The 18,882-nt window shown below is 32.9% G+C and overlaps 1 protein-coding gene across 1 annotated transcript; it reads left to right on the forward strand.

The window, feature by feature from the left end:
• The first annotated feature begins 5,312 nt into the window (after positions 1-5,312).
• LOC116142136 (kelch domain-containing protein 4-like) lies at positions 5,313-10,890 on the forward strand. The gene is made up of 14 exons (XM_031427575.1): positions 5,313-5,543; positions 5,645-5,731; positions 5,865-5,933; positions 6,035-6,167; positions 6,271-6,317; positions 6,422-6,508; positions 6,862-6,923; positions 8,014-8,056; positions 8,167-8,247; positions 8,713-8,829; positions 9,900-10,005; positions 10,130-10,193; positions 10,540-10,582; positions 10,753-10,890. Exons 1-14 carry the CDS (start codon positions 5,412-5,414, stop codon positions 10,888-10,890), a joined length of 1,209 nt encoding a protein of 402 aa, XP_031283435.1. The 5' UTR covers positions 5,313-5,411.
• The last annotated feature ends 7,992 nt before the right edge of the window (positions 10,891-18,882 follow it).

An 18,882-nucleotide genomic window follows, 5' to 3' on the forward strand; every position in this document is an offset into this window, starting at 1 on the left:
AAAGAAATTACAGTTTTTATTTACCAAAAAAAAGGGTATGGTGGTGGTGGTGGCCAATCGAAAGCGGCCATGCTTTGAAGCCACTATACGATGGCCGCTTAATCGCTGCCAAGCCACCAGGCCATAATTCAATGGCCGATTTATTGCGGCCAAGCCACCAGGCCATGATTCGATGACTGATTGATTGCGGCTAAGCCTCCAGGCCACTCTAGGGCCACCCAGATTACGACTAGACGGCAGCCCCATCATGCGCTTTTCGGGTCATCGGCCTGGGTTGTTGATGAAGAGGTTTAGTGTTTGGATATTTTGAGAATTGATATGGGTTGCTGTTTTTAATAGTTTGATTTGTTTTTATGGTTGATCTGCTGATTGAGAGGTGGGGTTGTGAATGGGTGGTGATGAACCGTGATGGTGGGTTGAGGGATGGTGTCGCTGTTACATTGTGGGTGGTGGGAAGTGATGAACGGTGATGGTCTTGGGTTTTGATTTTTTCTTTTGTTTAGCTATTTATATGTTTAAAAAATAACGGAGTAATTAATATATTTTCTTTCTTTTTTTGTTATGGATTATGGATAGAATACGTGCGAATTGAAATATCCTCCATATGTGGCATTGCCAAAAGTGTACCTGTTTAACCAAATATACTATTAATTTATATCTATTAATCTTGTAAAGTGCATTTCAATAAAATAATATTTAGGTATTTTATAATTACTTTTAATTAAACACATTAATTATTTATACATAATAATTTATACCTATTAATCTATTTTTTTTGCTTTTGTTGAGTTTTTTATTAATGTTCAAGGTTATCTATATCACTAATAATCCTATCTTTTTGAAAATAAAATATTGTCTAAACCAAACGCAACCTTAAGGTAACTTGCAACACAGAACAAGTCAGTGAATGAATTATCAGTCATGTATGTTTAGGAGGGGGAAAGACCAAAAAGTGAGGGCATAGAAAGTTTGCGCCTCACAACCAACAACTCTAAAGACAAGTCTTTTAAAAATTATAAGTGGAAGATACCAATGAAGTCATCTGGCATTAAAATTTCTCCCCATTATTCTTTTCTATAAGAAGAAAGGACATATGAAGAAGGACTATCTAAAATATAAACAATGGTTGGTGAATAAAGAAATTGACAAGAAAGATAAAAGTAATTTTTTGTTTATGATATGTTATGAATCTAATTATTAGATACTCATTCTGATAACTGGTGGATTGATTATAGTTCTACAATTCATGTTGCCATCATTTTGCGAGGTTTCTTGCAAACAAGAACTTTCAAGCAAAATGAGAAATACTATTATACTGGGAACAAGAAAATATCTCAAGTTGAAGCCATATGAGTTTATAGATTAGTACTTGATTATGGACATGTGTTGGATTTAAAAAACACTTTTTTATGTTCCTACTTTTGCAAAGAACTTAATTTCTATATCTAAATTAACTTATGAGGATTATGAAGTTAGTTTTAGTTATTCTAATTTTCGTATTTGTAAAAATGACATAATTGTAGGTCGTGGTTCTTTATTAAATGATCTATTTGTTTTAAATTTAGATCTAACATTTGAAAGTAATTTACTTTTTATTAATCATACTGGCACTAAAAGATTATATTTGAATGAGAAATCTAGAAATTTATAGCACTGATGTTTGGAACATATATCAATTGAAAAAATTAAACAGTTGGAAAATGATGAGGTACTTGAGACTCTTGATTACACCGATCTGAATTATTGTATCAACTGTATAAAGGGAAAAATGACCAAACAGACTAAAAAGGGGTGCCAAAAGATCAATGAGAACTTAGAAATCATACATAATGATATTTCTAGACCACTCACACCTTGTCTAAATGGTCAGATATATTTTATCTTTTTCATTGATGATCATTCAAGATTTATTACCTTTACCTTTTACATCATAAAGACGAAACATTAAATGCTTTTAAGATATACAAGATAGAAGTAGAGAAACAAAAAGGAAAAAATGATCAAAATTGTAAGATCAGATAGAGGTGGAAAATATTACGATAGAACCATAGAATATGACCGATTGCCTATCCGTTTACACAATGCCTTCAAGAGTAAGGTATTCAAGCACAATATACCATGTCTAGATAACCAGATAAAAATGATGTTGTTGAAAGAAGGAATCATAGTCTCATGGACATGGTTAGAAGTATAATATATAACTCTAATTTACCTTCAAACCTATAGAGTGAAGCTCTCAAAACAGTTGTATACATTTTGAACAGGGTACCATCTAAAGCAGTTCCTAAAACTCCATTTGAGTTTTGGAAATGATGAAAACCTAATATGTGACACACTTGAGTGTGGGATTGTCCGGCTGAAATTAGAATATGTAATCCACATCTTTGAAAATTAGACTCAAGGACAATCAATGGATACTTCATTAGTTATTCTGAAAAATCAAAGAGTTACAAGTTTTATTGTCCCTCAAATTCCCTTACAGTTGTGGAATCAAAGGTTGCTAAGTTGATAGAAATTAATAATAATAGTGGGAGTAATCAATCTTGAAACATTGATCTCAATGGTTCAAACTCAAAGGCAATTGAAAATCTTGCTACAACTAAAGGTGAAAGATTAATCCTTTTACTTGTGGCTCATGGAAAACAAATTCACGATATAGTACCACATCAAGAGCAAGTTTTTGTCGAACCGGTTGTTCAAATTCAAGAAAATGAAAATATAGAACAAAGTCTAAAGAGATCTTCAAGAACTAAAAAGTCAACATTCTCTTCAGATTACCAAGTATATCTCCAAGAATTTGAAATAGATGTGAGGTATTATTGAAGATCCAACATCTTTTTCGAAAGCAGTGAAATGCAGAGATTCCATTTCATGGTGTAATGCCATGAAGGATGAAATGGAATCCATAGCATAGAACCAAGTTTGGGATCTTGTTGATCTACATAAAAATACTTTCATTGTGAGGTGTAAGTGGGTCTACAAAGCAAAACGGGACTCGCAAGGTAGAATTGATAGACACAAGACCTGACTTGTCGTGAAAGGTTATAACCAGAGAGTTGGAATTGATCACCATGAAACCTTCTCTCTGGTATCTAGAAAAGACTCTCTGTGAATAATTTTGGGCATTGGTAGCTCATTATGATCTTGATTTACATCAAATGAATGTTAAAACTGCATTTCTAAATGGCGATTTAGGGGAGGAGGTATACATAGATCAGCCTGAAGGATTCACTTCGGACAAAAAAGATCATTTAGTTTGTAAGCTCAAGAGATCCATATATGGCTTGAAGCAAGGTTCAAGACAATGATATTTAAAGTTTGATAAAACTATTTTGCCATTTGACTTCATAGAAACTCAAGTTGATTAATGCATTTACATCAAGATAAAAGGAGGTAGTTTTGTTATACTTTTACTATATGCGGATGCCATTCTCTTAGCTAGCAATGATCTTGGAATGCTACATGAAACAAAATAACTTTTAACTCACAACTTTGATATGAAGGATATGGGTGAAGCGTTTTATGTCTTAGGCATTGAGATTCACTGAGACAAGTCATTAAAGACCTTAAGATTGCCTCGAAGGGGTTACATTGAAAAGGTTTTAGAGTGTTTCAATATGAAACACTGTTCATCAAGTGTAACATCTATTGTTAAAGAAGAGACAAGCTTAGTATTGAACAATGTCTGAAGACTGATTTAGAGCATTAATCCATGAAGAATACTTACTGTGCTTCTGAAATAGAAAGTCTAAATTATGCTCAAGTTTGCACAAGACCTTACATTTTATATGTAGTGGGAGTTTTGGATAGGTTTCAACAAAATCCTAGTCTAACCCACTAAATAGCAGTAAAAATGGTATTGAGAAATCTTCAAGGGACAAAAGATCACATACTTGTCTATAAGCATGTTGATGACTTAAAGTTAATCGGATATTCAGATTCAGATTATGTTGGATGTTAAGACACAAGAAGGTCTATATCAGACTTCACTTTTCTCCTTGTTGGAAGAAGAGTCTCTTGGCGTGGTGTAAAACAACCGAAGATAGTTTATTCCACAATGGAAGCTGAAGTAGTAGTGTGTTATGAAGCAGTTTCTCAAGTGTCCTGGTTAAGATAGTTTATCATAGATTTAAAGGTGGTCTCATCAATAGAAAGATTAATAAAAATATTTTGTGATGATACAACAACTTTACGGTTCTCTAACGACACATGTTAAGTAAATCGATGTCATCACATCGAAATAAAGTATTTATTGTTAAAGAAGATGTTCGAGATTGTCATGTATCAATTGAACATATTAACACAAATGATATGATCGCTGATCCCTTCACCAAAATTTTTTCCCCCAAGGTGTGTGTGGCTCATGTAAGCAATATGAGTTTATGTAAATTATTTTGTTAATAAATCATTTTAAGGCTTTGCAAATGTAAATTTGAAAATTTCGATTAAAGTCTTCTATTATTAATTTTGTGTATACATATAATTTTGACAATATAGATGCCTATTGTATTTAAGACAATAAAATTGACGCAATAATTAATTATTAAATATGATTTCATAAAGTCGGGTTATCATTCATTATAAATACGATAATTCACGTAATACATGAGAGGAAGTGTTCTTGTAATAAGACATATACTACCATGAGAGGAAGTGTTCTTGTAATAAGACATATACTACCATGATTCATGATCGCACTTTTATCATGGATGTGAGGAGCCTAACTAAGAGTGAGTTGTACATTAAAGTAAATTCACCCTTTATACCACGTGGCAAAAATGGGCTAAGTGGAAGAATGCATTACTTGTCACTTAATAAATGGGGCATTAACATTTGCCTCTTGCTAACTGTCATGCCCAGTTAACGTTCTTGTACTTGCATTCAACACCAATGTAGTCCACTGTTCAGTGAGGCTAAGTTTAAGCTTATGATAGGCTTTCTTCATATCATCGCCTTCTATGAAACCCCAACTCGTGCTACGCCTACGCACCTGCAAGTTTTCCCTTCATTTCAAAAGTTTTTTCATGTCTGAAACATACAGTCAATGATGCAGCTGCAACTCCAAATGAGATGCCATTCTTGGGTTCAAATGAAATGTCTGCCATGACATTTCCTTTAAGTTCAAACGACGTGTCTTCCATTGTTGGTGTTCCAGTTAACGATACAGCTCCAGCTCCAACTGTTGTTTGAAAGAAACGTAAGCACATTGCTAAATTCTCCACTTTAAACTACGTCGTTTCGTTCATTGAGAGGAAAAGGTGGGCGGAAATTTTTATTCATCAAAACGGCGCCGTAACGTGAAACACCATCATTTGAAACCTCTGTTCTGCTTTTGCCTCTCTCTCGTCGCCTGCACTGCCGGCGCTCAAAGTAAAGTTTCAGTTTTGTTTACGAAGAATTGAAGCAAAAAAATGGGGAAGAAAAACAAAAAACCTGGGAAAGGCAAAGAAAAAACGGAGAGAAAAACAGCCAAAGCTGAAGAAAAGAAAGCGCGCAGGGAGTCCAAGAAACTCTCTCCTGAAGATGATATTGACGCCATTCTTGTAACATTAAATTACTTTTCTTTTATTTATTTATTTGCAAAAATCAATTTCTTTTTTATTTTCCCCTCTACTTAACTTGTTCAATTATTTTTATTTCACAGTTGAGTATTCAGAAAGAGGAAGCTAAGAAGAAAGAGGTCCATATCGAAGAAAATGTTCCCGCACCATCTCGCCGATCTAACTGTACAGTAATGTTCTTACTTACGGTTTTCAGAATTTTATTTATGTTTTTGAATTGGTTTCAGTATCTTTTCTATAAATGACTATTTTGAATTGGTTCAGTTTCCTTTCTTACAATGACTTTATTGATTAATTGCTTAGCTCAACATAAATCCATTGAAAGAGACAGAGTTAATACTTTATGGAGGTGAATTTTACAATGGCAATAAGGTTAGAATTTCGGTAGTCTTTTTGATATGACTATATTTCCCAGTAAATAGATGTTGCTATTTCTGATTGCTAATAAATATGGTAAATTTTGATTGGTGCAGACATTTGTGTACGGTGATCTTTATCGGTATGATGTGGAGAAGCAGGAGTGGAAGTTGATTTCGAGCCCCAACAGTCCCCCTCCTCGCAGTGCTCATCAGGCAGTTGCCTGGAAAAATTATCTCTACATCTTTGGTAAACTTCGCAAAACTTTGGCTTATTACGTTCACAAACTTGTTCTCTCACTAGCGCTTATTTTTCTCTTGTTACCTATGTAAATGCATTTGCTTCTTGGTAGGTGGTGAGTTTACATCCCCAAATCAAGAACGGTTCCATCACTATAAGGTGAAACCTATTTCATCTTGGTTTTTTCTGCTTTCATTTTCTCTCTTAAGTTTTAATTTCAATTATTTTGTATCTTGTGTTGCCTCTGAATTTTGTTGTTACAGGACTTTTGGATGTTGGACCTGAAGACAAATCAATGGGAACAACTGAATCTGAAGGGGTGTCCTAGTCCACGGTCAGGTCATCGAATGGTAAGTTTAGGTTTCTTTGAAAGTTTATGTTCATAAATTTATTGGTAAATATACCAACTTCATATTATTGTTCCCATGTATGGTTGCAACTGATAAATGCCAGTTAAATCAGAAACAAATATATCAGCTCTAAGGCTAAATTTGTGTAAATAAATTTCAAATTAGATTCTGCACTTCCACAAATGTGAAAAGCCTTGATGCCCTCTAGCCAATTGCACTAGGTGCAAGGCTAAATTGAAAAAGTTGTAGAAAGGGAAAATACCCTAATCTAAGTTCTGTTTCATCCAAACTCTCTCAATAATTTTCTGGTTTAGTAGTTAATATTATTATTGGTATCCTTGGTTATTTTACAGGTTTTATACAAGCACAAGATTTTTGTTTTTGGTGGCTTCTATGACACTCTTAGGGAAGTAAGGTTGTTGATGGGTCCTTACAAATTTTTGTTAAGAGTTCTGTCGTTATAACTCATACTTTTGGTGTTGGTTGTCTATGTCTGCTTGAATTTTACATTCTATATCCCAATCTTTTATGGACAATTTAATAGCAGATTTACCATGCTGTAGCTCTGTTTCTTTCTGAAAATTTCCAGGAGAGTCACTGTTTCTCGAAAGACCAATGCATTTGCTTAGGTTCTTCATGATTTCTTTGAGGATGATCATTTTAACTGAAACAGACAAATATAGCAAAGTTTACAGTCTGCCTTCATATACGTTATATTATTCAAGGAATGCATTTTATTGTAGTTTTTTGAGGAAAATTTGCTTTGGCTGGTTGCTTTTCTCAAAGAATGTGTTTAGATTTGAACAAACTGACATAGGAGCTTGGGTTCAATCGAATAGGGTTGTGGTGAGGGATTTAACTGGTGGCAAGGATGTGAGTATAATGGTATATGTATTATAACAGTTGGATATATAGTGCATCTTTATTTATAAGGTGGATCAAAGAGTTCTTTCTCCTTTGTTGTTTTCTGTTTTTACATTTTTTTGGCCACTATTAGGTGTACATCTTTTCTTAAAAGGGTTTAGTTCATTTTAATAGTGACGATGACTACATCATCATGTGTATAAGGTCACTTTATTTGTAAAGACTAATTTTGTATAACCGTGATATACAGTTATTTGTAAGTAAAATCTAAAACGACCTTATAGAATAATAATACTTTGTCACTTAAGTCTTATTGGCGAGTTGATCAACTTACATTGTTCAGATTATTGATTTGTCTTCTTCTGCTCTTAACTTTTGATATTTCAATAATTTGGCACCATTAAAAATCTAACAAAATTCTGGACAGATGTATTCCAAAATGTGGAGGCTAAAAAAGGTTTTGGAATCTTTTTATTGTTTCAATAACTGTCATGGAGTTGCACGTTGAGGTCTAATGTCTATGATTGTTACTTGCAATATGTATCATCACTAATTTGAATGGAGCTTTGAATGCTGATGTAATATTTGATATTGCTAAAATATGCCATTTAAAAGTTAATGCATCTTTTACTCTTGTGCAGGTATTACAATGATTTACATGTCTTTGACCTTGACCAATTCAAGGTGAATATATTTAGCTTCGTTGTGTAAGATACTACTGTGAGGTCATTATATGTTATGTTTCTAAATTCTATCGTATGCTTCACTGAAAGTAATGTGATGTGGTATTGTAGTGGCAAGAAATCAAGCCTAAGCTTGGTTCCATGTGGCCGAGTGCCAGGAGTGGCTTTCAGTTTTTTGTCTATCAGGATGAGGTGAGTGTGCTTATATTCACTTTGTTAGAACCATTGCAGAGCTGTGCTTAAGTTTTTTTCTGATTGATGGCTATTACAGATGTTGCTTTTGTCTTTTGTCTCCTAAACACTGTTGCAAGCCCACAAGGGCATCGTTTACCATTTAGATTGTTACATTGGATGGACTTGAGGAAAATTTATTGTAGTTTATCTTCAGGGGTTTATTAATGTTCTGTAAATCCATTCTTATTGTCATCTCTAATGCTTAGAGAAGTAATTAGGGGAACTATTAAACAGTTTTTCCTTTACACTAATAATTATTTGCTTGTAGTATTGCATACTTTTTTTTTTGATTGCTTATTATATCTTTTATTTTCATAAAGTTAAATATGCTTAAGTCCTAGTTCTTCCTCCAAGCATAACTTATAGTTCTTTATGCCAATTACAAACTGATCACATCTGTACTAATTACGTTAATTCTTGCAGATATTTTTATATGGTGGCTATTCCAAAGAAGTTGTATCTGACAAGAATGATTCTGAGAAAGGAATTGTTCACTCAGACTTGTGGTCCCTTGATCCTAAGACTTGGGAATGGAACAAGGTTTGTATTCTTTTTTATCTTCGATGGTTAAGATTTGAAGAGGAGCTTGATTTAGTGAGTCCAAGAATTGCATCCCCCATATGTGAAATTTGTCATGCTGCCTTTAAATTCATTCCCTGTAATAATATGTTAACATAGAGCTCAGATACTTATATTGATAATCATATAATGGAATTTGATAATGGATGTAAGCACTGAAAAAACATTTTCCAATCTTGGGATACTTTAAATATTTGGTTATATGTCCTGATCATCTTGTTTTTATAATTCAGGGGACCATCATCATAGTTTTTTAATGAAGATAATTTGAACCACCTACTCATTTCAGCAAAACTAAAACTTGTTGTACCTTGGATTTGCAAGTTTTACTATTGTAACCTTTATTTTAATAATAAACATAATTATATTCTTCAGCTTTAGTGTACTTAGTTCACTACAATGAGATATATGATGACACTGATCAATATGTGACTAATTTGAGTTTAGCAAGTTTTGTATGAGTTATGTCTATGCCTTTTCTTGCCATCTCTCTTTCTGTATGTTTGTGTTATTCAAATAAATTTATCATATTTTATGCCGGATATTTGCTGCACAAATAAAAGTATCACACTGATGATAATTTAACTAAAATCTTCACCCATGAGTGTCTCAAGTATTTTGCTAGCATTTATGCTCAATTAGGTTGAATAAGTGATTGTTTATTAACTTGAGTCTGGCATGATTTCTGATTCTTCATATTGTATTAAGATTTCCATTTGTAGGAGGTAAAAGTAGCCTTCTTCTTGCACTCTGTATGTTTGTGTATCTGCTACTCAAGTTTTCAGTATCATATTTTTGTATCTGAGACATGTGGCATCTGAGGAAACTATGATTCAAAAATTTGTATGTTAACATTTGACTGCTGTAGCTTCATTCTAATCTTCTTCAAATTAGTAAATGGTTTTAAGTAAACAATTTTTACACTGCCTTACTTTTAATGGAAAATTTTCCTGAAGTAACTTATTCTTTTGTGAGATATCTTTTCTTGCCAATCTGTTTCACTGCAAACATTATACTTACCTTTATATTAGGTGAAGAAAAGTGGGATGCCTCCTGGGCCTCGTGCTGGGTTTTCCATGTGTGTTCATAAGAAGCGTGCTGTGCTATTTGGCGGTGTTGTAGATATGGAAAGGGAAGGTAAGCTTTGCATGCTTTGTTGAGTAAATCTGAGACGAGTTAGTTATGTTATTTCTTACATTGGAGATTTACTTTTCAATGAATTCATCACTGTTCATATTTGTAACTTGATTTGTCTGTGTAGGTGATGTTTTAATGAGCTTATTCTTGAATGAACTTTATGGCTTCCAATTAGACAATCATCGATGGTAGGCCCCCCAACTTGTCTCTCCCTTTCTCCTCTGTCCTCCCGTGATAGACTAGATTATATGAGTTCTTGTCAATGCCTCTGAGCAGGCATTTGTGATGATATCAATTTGGCACTTTGGCTTATGGGATAAGGTCTTTCATTATTTGTAAAAGCTTCACAATTTAGAGGAACGTTAGGTTTGCAAAGAAAAATGTTAGTAATTCCACAGTATACCTCATGGTTAATTGTAATGGTGCCAGATATTTCTGCAATATGGTGCATTTAAGTTTGATTTTGCGTATGGGCAACATAAATTTTTGAGGTGTGATATTGTAGTTAGAGTGATAGACTTCTTTTGGATGTAGGTATCCCTTGGAGCTAAGGAAAGAGAAGTCAACAAAAGGCAAGGTAAACCTTTACCTGGGTAGCTGCTGGAAAAAAAAAAAAAAAATTCTCCAGTTCCTCCAAAAGAGCCTTTTTTCTTTCTTTTTTGGAAAAAAAGAAAAGAAATAGTTTTGAAGTTCATTTGACATTCTATATTTCTAACTACTTATGGTTGCTTTTATATTGGTGTTTAGCAGTTAAAGAAGAGTTCTGAGCAGAAGCCTAATGGGTCGGATCTTGGTGATAAAATAAATCCAATTGAATTAGAAGACTGTGCTGCAATTGACAAGAATGAGAACCATGAAGAAGCAACAGATGAAATAGAAANATAATATCGTGGTTTACCTAATTATTTGAGTTCTAGTTCTGGTTTCAAATTTCAAAGAACCGTCAATTCTGGTTCCGATTCCGATTCTGGTTCCTTCAAAAAGTGCAGGGTACTCGGAACCGAACACCCCTAGGCGCCATGCTACAAGATAAATAAAAATAATTTGATTAAACGATACTAATAATTGAATTCAACAAATGATTATAGAAGTCTAAAGAATAAAAAATACCTACTATATAATAACGAAAAAGGATTCAAAAAACGTCAAATTATATAAAGAATATGATAACGAGAGTTTGATTAATTAATTTGTAAGTTGGAGAAAAAGTTTTTCTAATATATTTTACAATAATACTATGTGCACTAACCATTTTGTACTAATCCAAGTACTAATATTGAAAATTTGAATTTTTTTTTTTTTTTAGAAATTTTAAATTTTCAATGTTAGTATTTGAATTAGTATAAATTGTTAGTGCACATAGCATTGTCCTATATTTTATATCTAAGTAGTGAACCTGGGAAAATATTGGTATTAACTCGTAAGGGTATTTAGATTTTGCAGTGGGTTTTAATTTGCATGGTTGGGCATGAGATTATTCACATGCCTGTGAAATTTCACATCAAAAAAGGTGAAGAGCTTATGCTGGAGGAGATTTTACAATTTTGCATATTGAGTTGATGACATGTGCAATGTGTTGGCAGCTAGAGATGGGTGCGGGCAGGGATGGGGACCGTCTCTGCCCTGCGGGGGAGGGGTGACCCTTGTCCTCGCCCCGGTTTATATATGGGGTTTTTTCCGGAAAAATCCTCGCGGGAAATTTTCCATGTACCATAGGTTAGAGATCTAGCATTTACACCCCTACCAACACCTGTAGGTTGGAGATATAGGCTCCGTTTGGTTCATTATTTTGGGAGTTTTTATAATACTCTTTTGGAAAAAGTTGAGTTGAGTAGTATTCTAAAAAGTTTTTTGTACATTTTTTAATAGCATTTTCTGAAAATATTTAGATTATTTTTAATCTTCTATGTTTGTTAATTTAATTAAACAGACTCAACAATAAAAGTTTATAAATTTACAAAAACACCTCGATCCACCCACATTTACCAAATTTCGACTATCACCGTCGAAATGTGGTCAGAATCTGTCGTAATGACGTACTACTGACTGGATATGACCGGTAGTGTGCCGATTTGACATATTCCGACTAGATCTGGCCGAAAAAGGCCAGATCTACGGCCGCCAGATCTGGCCGTTGATGATGGCCATATCTTGGAGGCTGCTTAGCTTTCAGTTTTTATGGGTTGCTTTTGATTTTTAAAATGTTTGTTCTTTCAAATTATGATTCTAGGAGGCTGCGATTTCGGATTTCCTTTAACAGGGCACTCCGTTACACAATTTCTGGCTACTTTGTATCCATTGAACTAACACTACATTCATAGAGACAAGAACAAATACAAACAGTAATAATCTTCACCTCCTCATTTCTCTGTTTCTCTTACTATCTTCAGTTTGTTATGGATATAATGATCTTGAAGTTCTGTTGAAGCTCAAATCTTCTATGATTGCTCCCAAGATATGATTGTCGTTAACGGTTAGATATGACCATCAACAGATCTGATGGTCATAAATCTGATTCAAAAAGGTTAGATTGATGCATTACTGACTATATATAACCAATGGTACGCCATTATAACAGATTTCGACCACCTCCCGATGATGGTGGCCGAAATCTGACAAATGTGAATGTAGCTGTTTTTGGCAATTTATAAATTTTTAATGTTGAGGTAGTTAGTTAAATTAATAAACCTAAAAAGTTAAAAATAATTTAAATATTTTGAGTTGAATAGAATTTTTAATGTTGAGGTAGTTAGGTAAATTAATAAATTTAAAAGGTTAAAAATAATTTAAATATTTTAAGTTGAATAGGATAATATTATATTTTGAAGAGAATTTTAAATATTGAAACAATTATGTATTTGGATAGGATTGGATGGGGGAAAAGGATAAGGTAAAAATGTTAGTACCAAATTTACACCTGTGTCGACATCTGTAGGTTCGAGAACTAACAAAACACCCACTGTCACAGCAATTGTATGGTGGTGAAACCATCACCGCACAATCAAAGCGACGGAAAGGGCAAGATCCACCTAAGCGAGTGCTGGAACGACGATTATTCCACAAAACTATGATCAAACACCACATATCTCATCCAAAACGCAAATAAACTACAAGCCAACAACAAAAAACCCAACACCCAAAATCCATCAACCACCACCGAGCGTCGACGGCAAATGTCGAGCATCCTTGTAAAGCCCTCTTGTTGCAGATCAACATAACAACACCTCTGTTAACAAAAACCAATGAATATTGCATTTGATTGATACTCTTTCACTAAATTAACAAAGATTATGTTAAGAGGGTACATAACCTCTGTTTTGATCATCAATCAATGTTTCTACCCAAAAAAAAAAAAAAAGAAAAAAGAAAAAAGAAAAAAGAAAAAAGAAAAAAGAAAAAAGGAATATACAAGGTAGACAATAAGGAAAATATAGACATATCAACACCTTCTGAAAAGAAGGAAAAGAAAAGAGCAAGAATGAAAAAACTACAAATTTATAATTAAGCAAGAGAATGGCTTGAACATATAAACGAGACTAGAGAGGATGCTTGCAGTTGACTGGCTGAATCGAGATATGTAGCTATGGATAAGGGTTGTGTCTGGTGTGTTGTGCGTGGAAAAAGTGAGTTTATATACAAAGGGCAATTATGTAATTATTTAAATATATCAAGGGTAGTTAGGCACTTTATTGGATCCGGGGCAAATATATCAAGGACAAAAAGGTCTTTAACCACAAGTTATTTTTTTTAATATGATAATTATTTCCTCCCCTTAATTTATTATTATTTTTTTGGTAAATTTTTCTTTTAAAAATATTGCAATTTATTTTTACTCTTTATTAATTATGACAGGATTAGTATAATTATGGTTTTACTTTTACTTTAATTATTTTTTTATCTGAATTTTTTATTCGCAAGAATATATGTAATTTATTTAAAATTAAATATATGTTATTTTATCTATTAATAATATAACAGATAGAATTGTTGAGCCCTCATATGTTTTGATGTGTCAAAACTAACCAAAGAGTTGTTTGGTTATCTAACTAATATGCTAAGATATGACAATAAGTCATAACAAAAAAACAAAATGCATTTTTCCTAGTTGATATGACTGTGCAGGACAAATGTTACAAAGTTGCCCAGATACACGTTTCTCTCAGCATGATAACATTTCGTGTGATCGTGCATGTTTTTAGCCCAAATGGAGTTTAGTCGCTCACAGAAGCACAACCAAGCACCACGCTCATTCCATCTAAGTCAAAAGTCAAAGTCCTCAGAATTCAAACACTTTGTGCTTTTGATGAATCTTGGAAGACAAGTCTTGAAAATCAAGTTGAAGTTCAAGTATCAAAAGTGGAACGACCATTCTCCGTGGTGGAATGACTGTTCACACTCAAAGATCGCTCTGGCCTAATTGTTAACGTTTTAGGAAGTCGTGCATGCTTCTGGAATTTTTATGGATTTTAAGGAGCCAATGGTCCGACCGTTCCTCATGGTGGAATGATCGTACTAGAAATCCTAAAGCTGTACGAATTGACCGTTGGTGTCAAGAACGACCGTTGATGGTGGAATGTCCGTTCCTATGTGTCTATATGCTTTTTAGACATGCATTAAATGCAGCAACGATTCTTTGCATCCAAGGGAAATAACAAGCAATAAATAGAGCATCTTATTGCTTAGAAAATTAGAGAGAATATTAGAGATTCAAAGTCATATCAAAACATTCTTACATAATCCCTTGAGCTAAAAATTCAAGCCAAAGTATCACTTTCTTGCACTCATTTCTATACCTTTGAGAGTATTGTTCTTATTGAGTGTTCAAGCCTAAGTTAAGAGAAATCTTTCTCACACTTTTAATCAAACACTTTGTGGGCGAAATCCTGTAAATCTAGAGTGAAATTTTGTCAAACTATTGTAAGAGGTGAAATCCTGTCTAACTAGTGTGTTTGGCGCAATTCGATTTTAGTGGAACTTCAAGGAAGTTACCTTGAAGAAGTGGATAGGACGTTTGTGGGTAGAGCTCCGAATCACTATAAATCTTTGAGCATTTATTCTCTCTCAACTCATTTATTATTCATTGCATAAATACTTGAAGCATCATTATCATTTGCACTTATTTATTGCTTAATTTTTAACTCTCTCTCATTTATTCTTTATTATTGTTCATCTTTATTGTTTAGCATCATTCTCATTTATTGCTTATCTTAGTTGGTGTTGTTAATTTGTTCCTAACTTGTTTGGGTGGGTTGGTGAAAGTTTTTATTCCCAGCTCCCCCACCCTCTTACCACCCCACCCCACCCACCCCCCACCCCCGCGGCAACTATTTTGCCCTAGGGTTTTACAAGAATAACATTTACATATACACAACATAAAAATTTGAATCTAAATTATGTTATTATGATATTATTTGTCAATAATATAACATATATATTAGGTAATTATATATATAATCAAATTAGCATAATATTATTTCTTTAAAAAAATTAAAAATATGTTCTTTTGCATGTAATCTTATAAATAATAACCCACAAAATTAGAAAATAAGAGGCAATTTATATTCTCATTTTAATTAGATGCCACTATAATTGTCCTACTTAAATATTTTAGTTAGGTATAAATCTTGTTAATCTTATATTAATTTGAATAATTGAAAATCAATCAATGAAGTAAACTAAACAAATTAATTAGAAGAAGGGAGAGGAACTTTAAACAAGAACAAATTAATTACTTAAATCGATATTTAAAATTGTTGTAAATTATTTTAGATATTAGTCTAACAATCGATTCATAATTGATACTGTACAATAGATAACTTTTTAATTTTGATAAGAAACTCGATATTCAAAGAATTCATACTTTGTATTATAAAAATGGAGACACAATAAATTGTAGCACATAAAAAAGTACAAATATGTACCAATTAAAAATTAAAAAGAAAAAAAAAAGAGATTCTTATCATTAAAAATTTAATAAAAAAATTCTATTTTTATTTTTTAATTAATGATTATAGCTTTCATTATATTTAATAATTTTAAAACTTTTACCCCGACAATAATCTTCTCTAATATATATTTTTACAGAACATACATAGGCATAAGTACCGTTCATTAATCATGGATTATATCTAACAACTCTTATTACAAATTATAATTAATTTGTGATATTTCATTTAAATAATAATCTGTAATTAAGAGTTGCCTTTACAATTGGTGCTTTTGGTAATTTCAGAAAACAGGTTCACATCTTTGAATGAGAAATCAAATTAACATAATAATAACTAAATTAAAAGAAGATGTAACAAATAAGAAAATAAAGTGTGAAGTAATCAATGGGCAAGTTGTATTAAAGAAATAACTAACTAATAATTGACAGCACAATATTTGGTCAAAGGTCAAAATTGACAATATGTACATTTTGATAAAAATAATTTTTTTTTATTTTTAATTAATTAAAGTTAAAAAAAAAATTAATTAGTTAGTTCACATGCATGGATGAAATAGGTAGCTAGCCAGCAGTGGATGAATGCATTCAGCAACTTGCCCAATTCCAACTGAAAGCAGCCGTTTCATTACCAAATGGAAAGCGTGGCAGACTGCAGTTGAACCAAAATCAGTGAAAGATAACAAAGAAAGAGTCCAAGTACGTAGATAAATATAGTGTATTATCAGGTTGCATGACATTATCTTTTTATAGTTTAAATGCAAAATAGGGTAAGAGATCGATGGAATTGGAGTCTTCTACTCCTACTAGATATCCAATAACGACCAAATATTAATTGTTCGTTCTTTCTTTGTATTTCTGAGTGCAAGTGGGAATCACACACACATGCACACACGCAGAGAAAGATGTTGCGATTTTTAGTTTAAAGTTTTGTGGACAGAACCGTATGCTCTCTTTTTATAACGCCTGGTCTCCCTTTTATTGGCAATTTTTTTATAGCCAAAAGGCAAAAGCATCGTCCTGGCCTTATTTATATTACAGAAATATTTTCTTCTTATTACGTGGCTGATTCCCATTTGCTATTTTCAGAAATTTTACTTTACAAATGTCCATTGTTTTATAGAAGAGGAAGATGTTCGTCTACAGTACTCTATAGCATCATCCCTTTCAAAGAGGGGAATATGGATCGATGGAATTTTGTTAATTTATCTTTCGTATATGCGCTAATTAATTAGCCTTTTTAAAAAAAAAATAAATAAATAAATTAACCTTAATACAAATATAAAATGTCCTGCCAATAAAGTCCACTTTATTTCAATTCATATAACTCTCAAAAATAAAATTAATAAGGGTTTGTAAAATTTTATTCCTTTTATCAAGTGAATTAATTTCTTAAAAGATTAGATAACATAATATCCATAAATGTTACATATCAAAATGTTTAAAATAAGTGTTCCGTAGAGGGACAANAAAAAAAAAATTATTAAAATCTCATTTCTAGTTGCTTTCTTAGAGAAGTGGAGCTACAATTTTTCAACCATTCCAGATGCTACAAAGAATGGCGAAGAATGATAAGGAGATTTTATCACATTTGAAGTTATAAAATACTAATAAGTAGAAAACAAATAAAGAACCCCTACCTTGTAATTGAAAATACAAAACTCCCAAGTACTGGTTGAAGTTGGGGTATTTTTATGGGCATATATATAAATTTATCATTTTAAAAAACTGTCAGAACCGCTGGAAAATAAACTCCCAAGCATAGGTTGGGTGTTTTAAAAACCACTACCAAGAACCCTTCAAAACTGTTACGGTAGTTTACCCTCAAAACCGCTACGGTGGTTTACCCTCATAACCTCTACCATGAAACTCCTAAGCGAACACTTAGATATTCTAAGATTACTTGGTAATTTTAATTTTGTTACAATTGTACCCCTAACAGATAATATGTTACGACATTAATACCTTTGTTCTTAAAACAATTCACCCAAAACACCTCAGCCACCTTCCGACGCTTGCCGACCACTACCGTTGCCATCGCCTCCATCGTCTTCGCCACCGTTGGCCATTGGCCACCAGCACCTTCCGATGACTGCTGGCCATCGCCATCACCTCTGTTGGCCACCACCACTGGCCGACAACTAGCAGTTGCCAAAAAAATGCACGATCGATCAGATCTAGTTGGACATGCGTCGATGTTGTTGTTGGATGGATCTGGCTGGAAACTACGGCCATATTCTAGCCATTAACGACAGCTAGATTGATGACTAGATGTGGTCAGTCGTGCGTTATTCCGACGACTACCGACCCGCGATGGTGGCCGACTGTCCTCTTAGGTGGTTGGGGTGTTTTTGTTAATTTTTAAAATTTTATTATGGGTGTGTTTTAGCTAAAATCTCAAATGTAGGGGGTTAAAAAAATAATCTAATTAATAATATTAAAAAAGAAGGGCAATTCAATAATCTATACAATATACCCATCAATTTATTCCTCTCAACCAAACATATCAATATAACATGCCCACCAATTTATTCCAATCTAACTAAACACATTTTATATAACATTTCCAGAAATTTTCAAAGTAATCCATCTTTCCATTAATATATTATTCCAAGTGCGTTTGGTTAGGGCTGTAGGAAGATAACTCCGTAATTTATCTTTTATTTTGGACATGCCCATGTTTTGTTATCAAGTAATTAAAGATTTTGGTAATATTGCAAAGCCAGTAGTGTTTACTATAGGTGATATAGGAGGTAATCAGATTACCATCTCAGGGGGTGTTATTCTTTTATTACTGAGGTAATCTTAATTTTGTTCCTATTTTACCCTTAATTAATAACCATTTCAGACATAAATGCCCTCATATGTCTACCAAATAACAATTTGCCCAACTGTACGACATGACTTCTGCAACCTCATAAATTAATTTTTTT

The sequence above is a fragment of the Pistacia vera genome, unplaced genomic scaffold (assembly GCF_008641045.1).
Source record: "Pistacia vera cultivar Batoury unplaced genomic scaffold, PisVer_v2 Contig405, whole genome shotgun sequence".
Taxonomy (NCBI): Eukaryota; Viridiplantae; Streptophyta; class Magnoliopsida; order Sapindales; family Anacardiaceae; genus Pistacia; species Pistacia vera.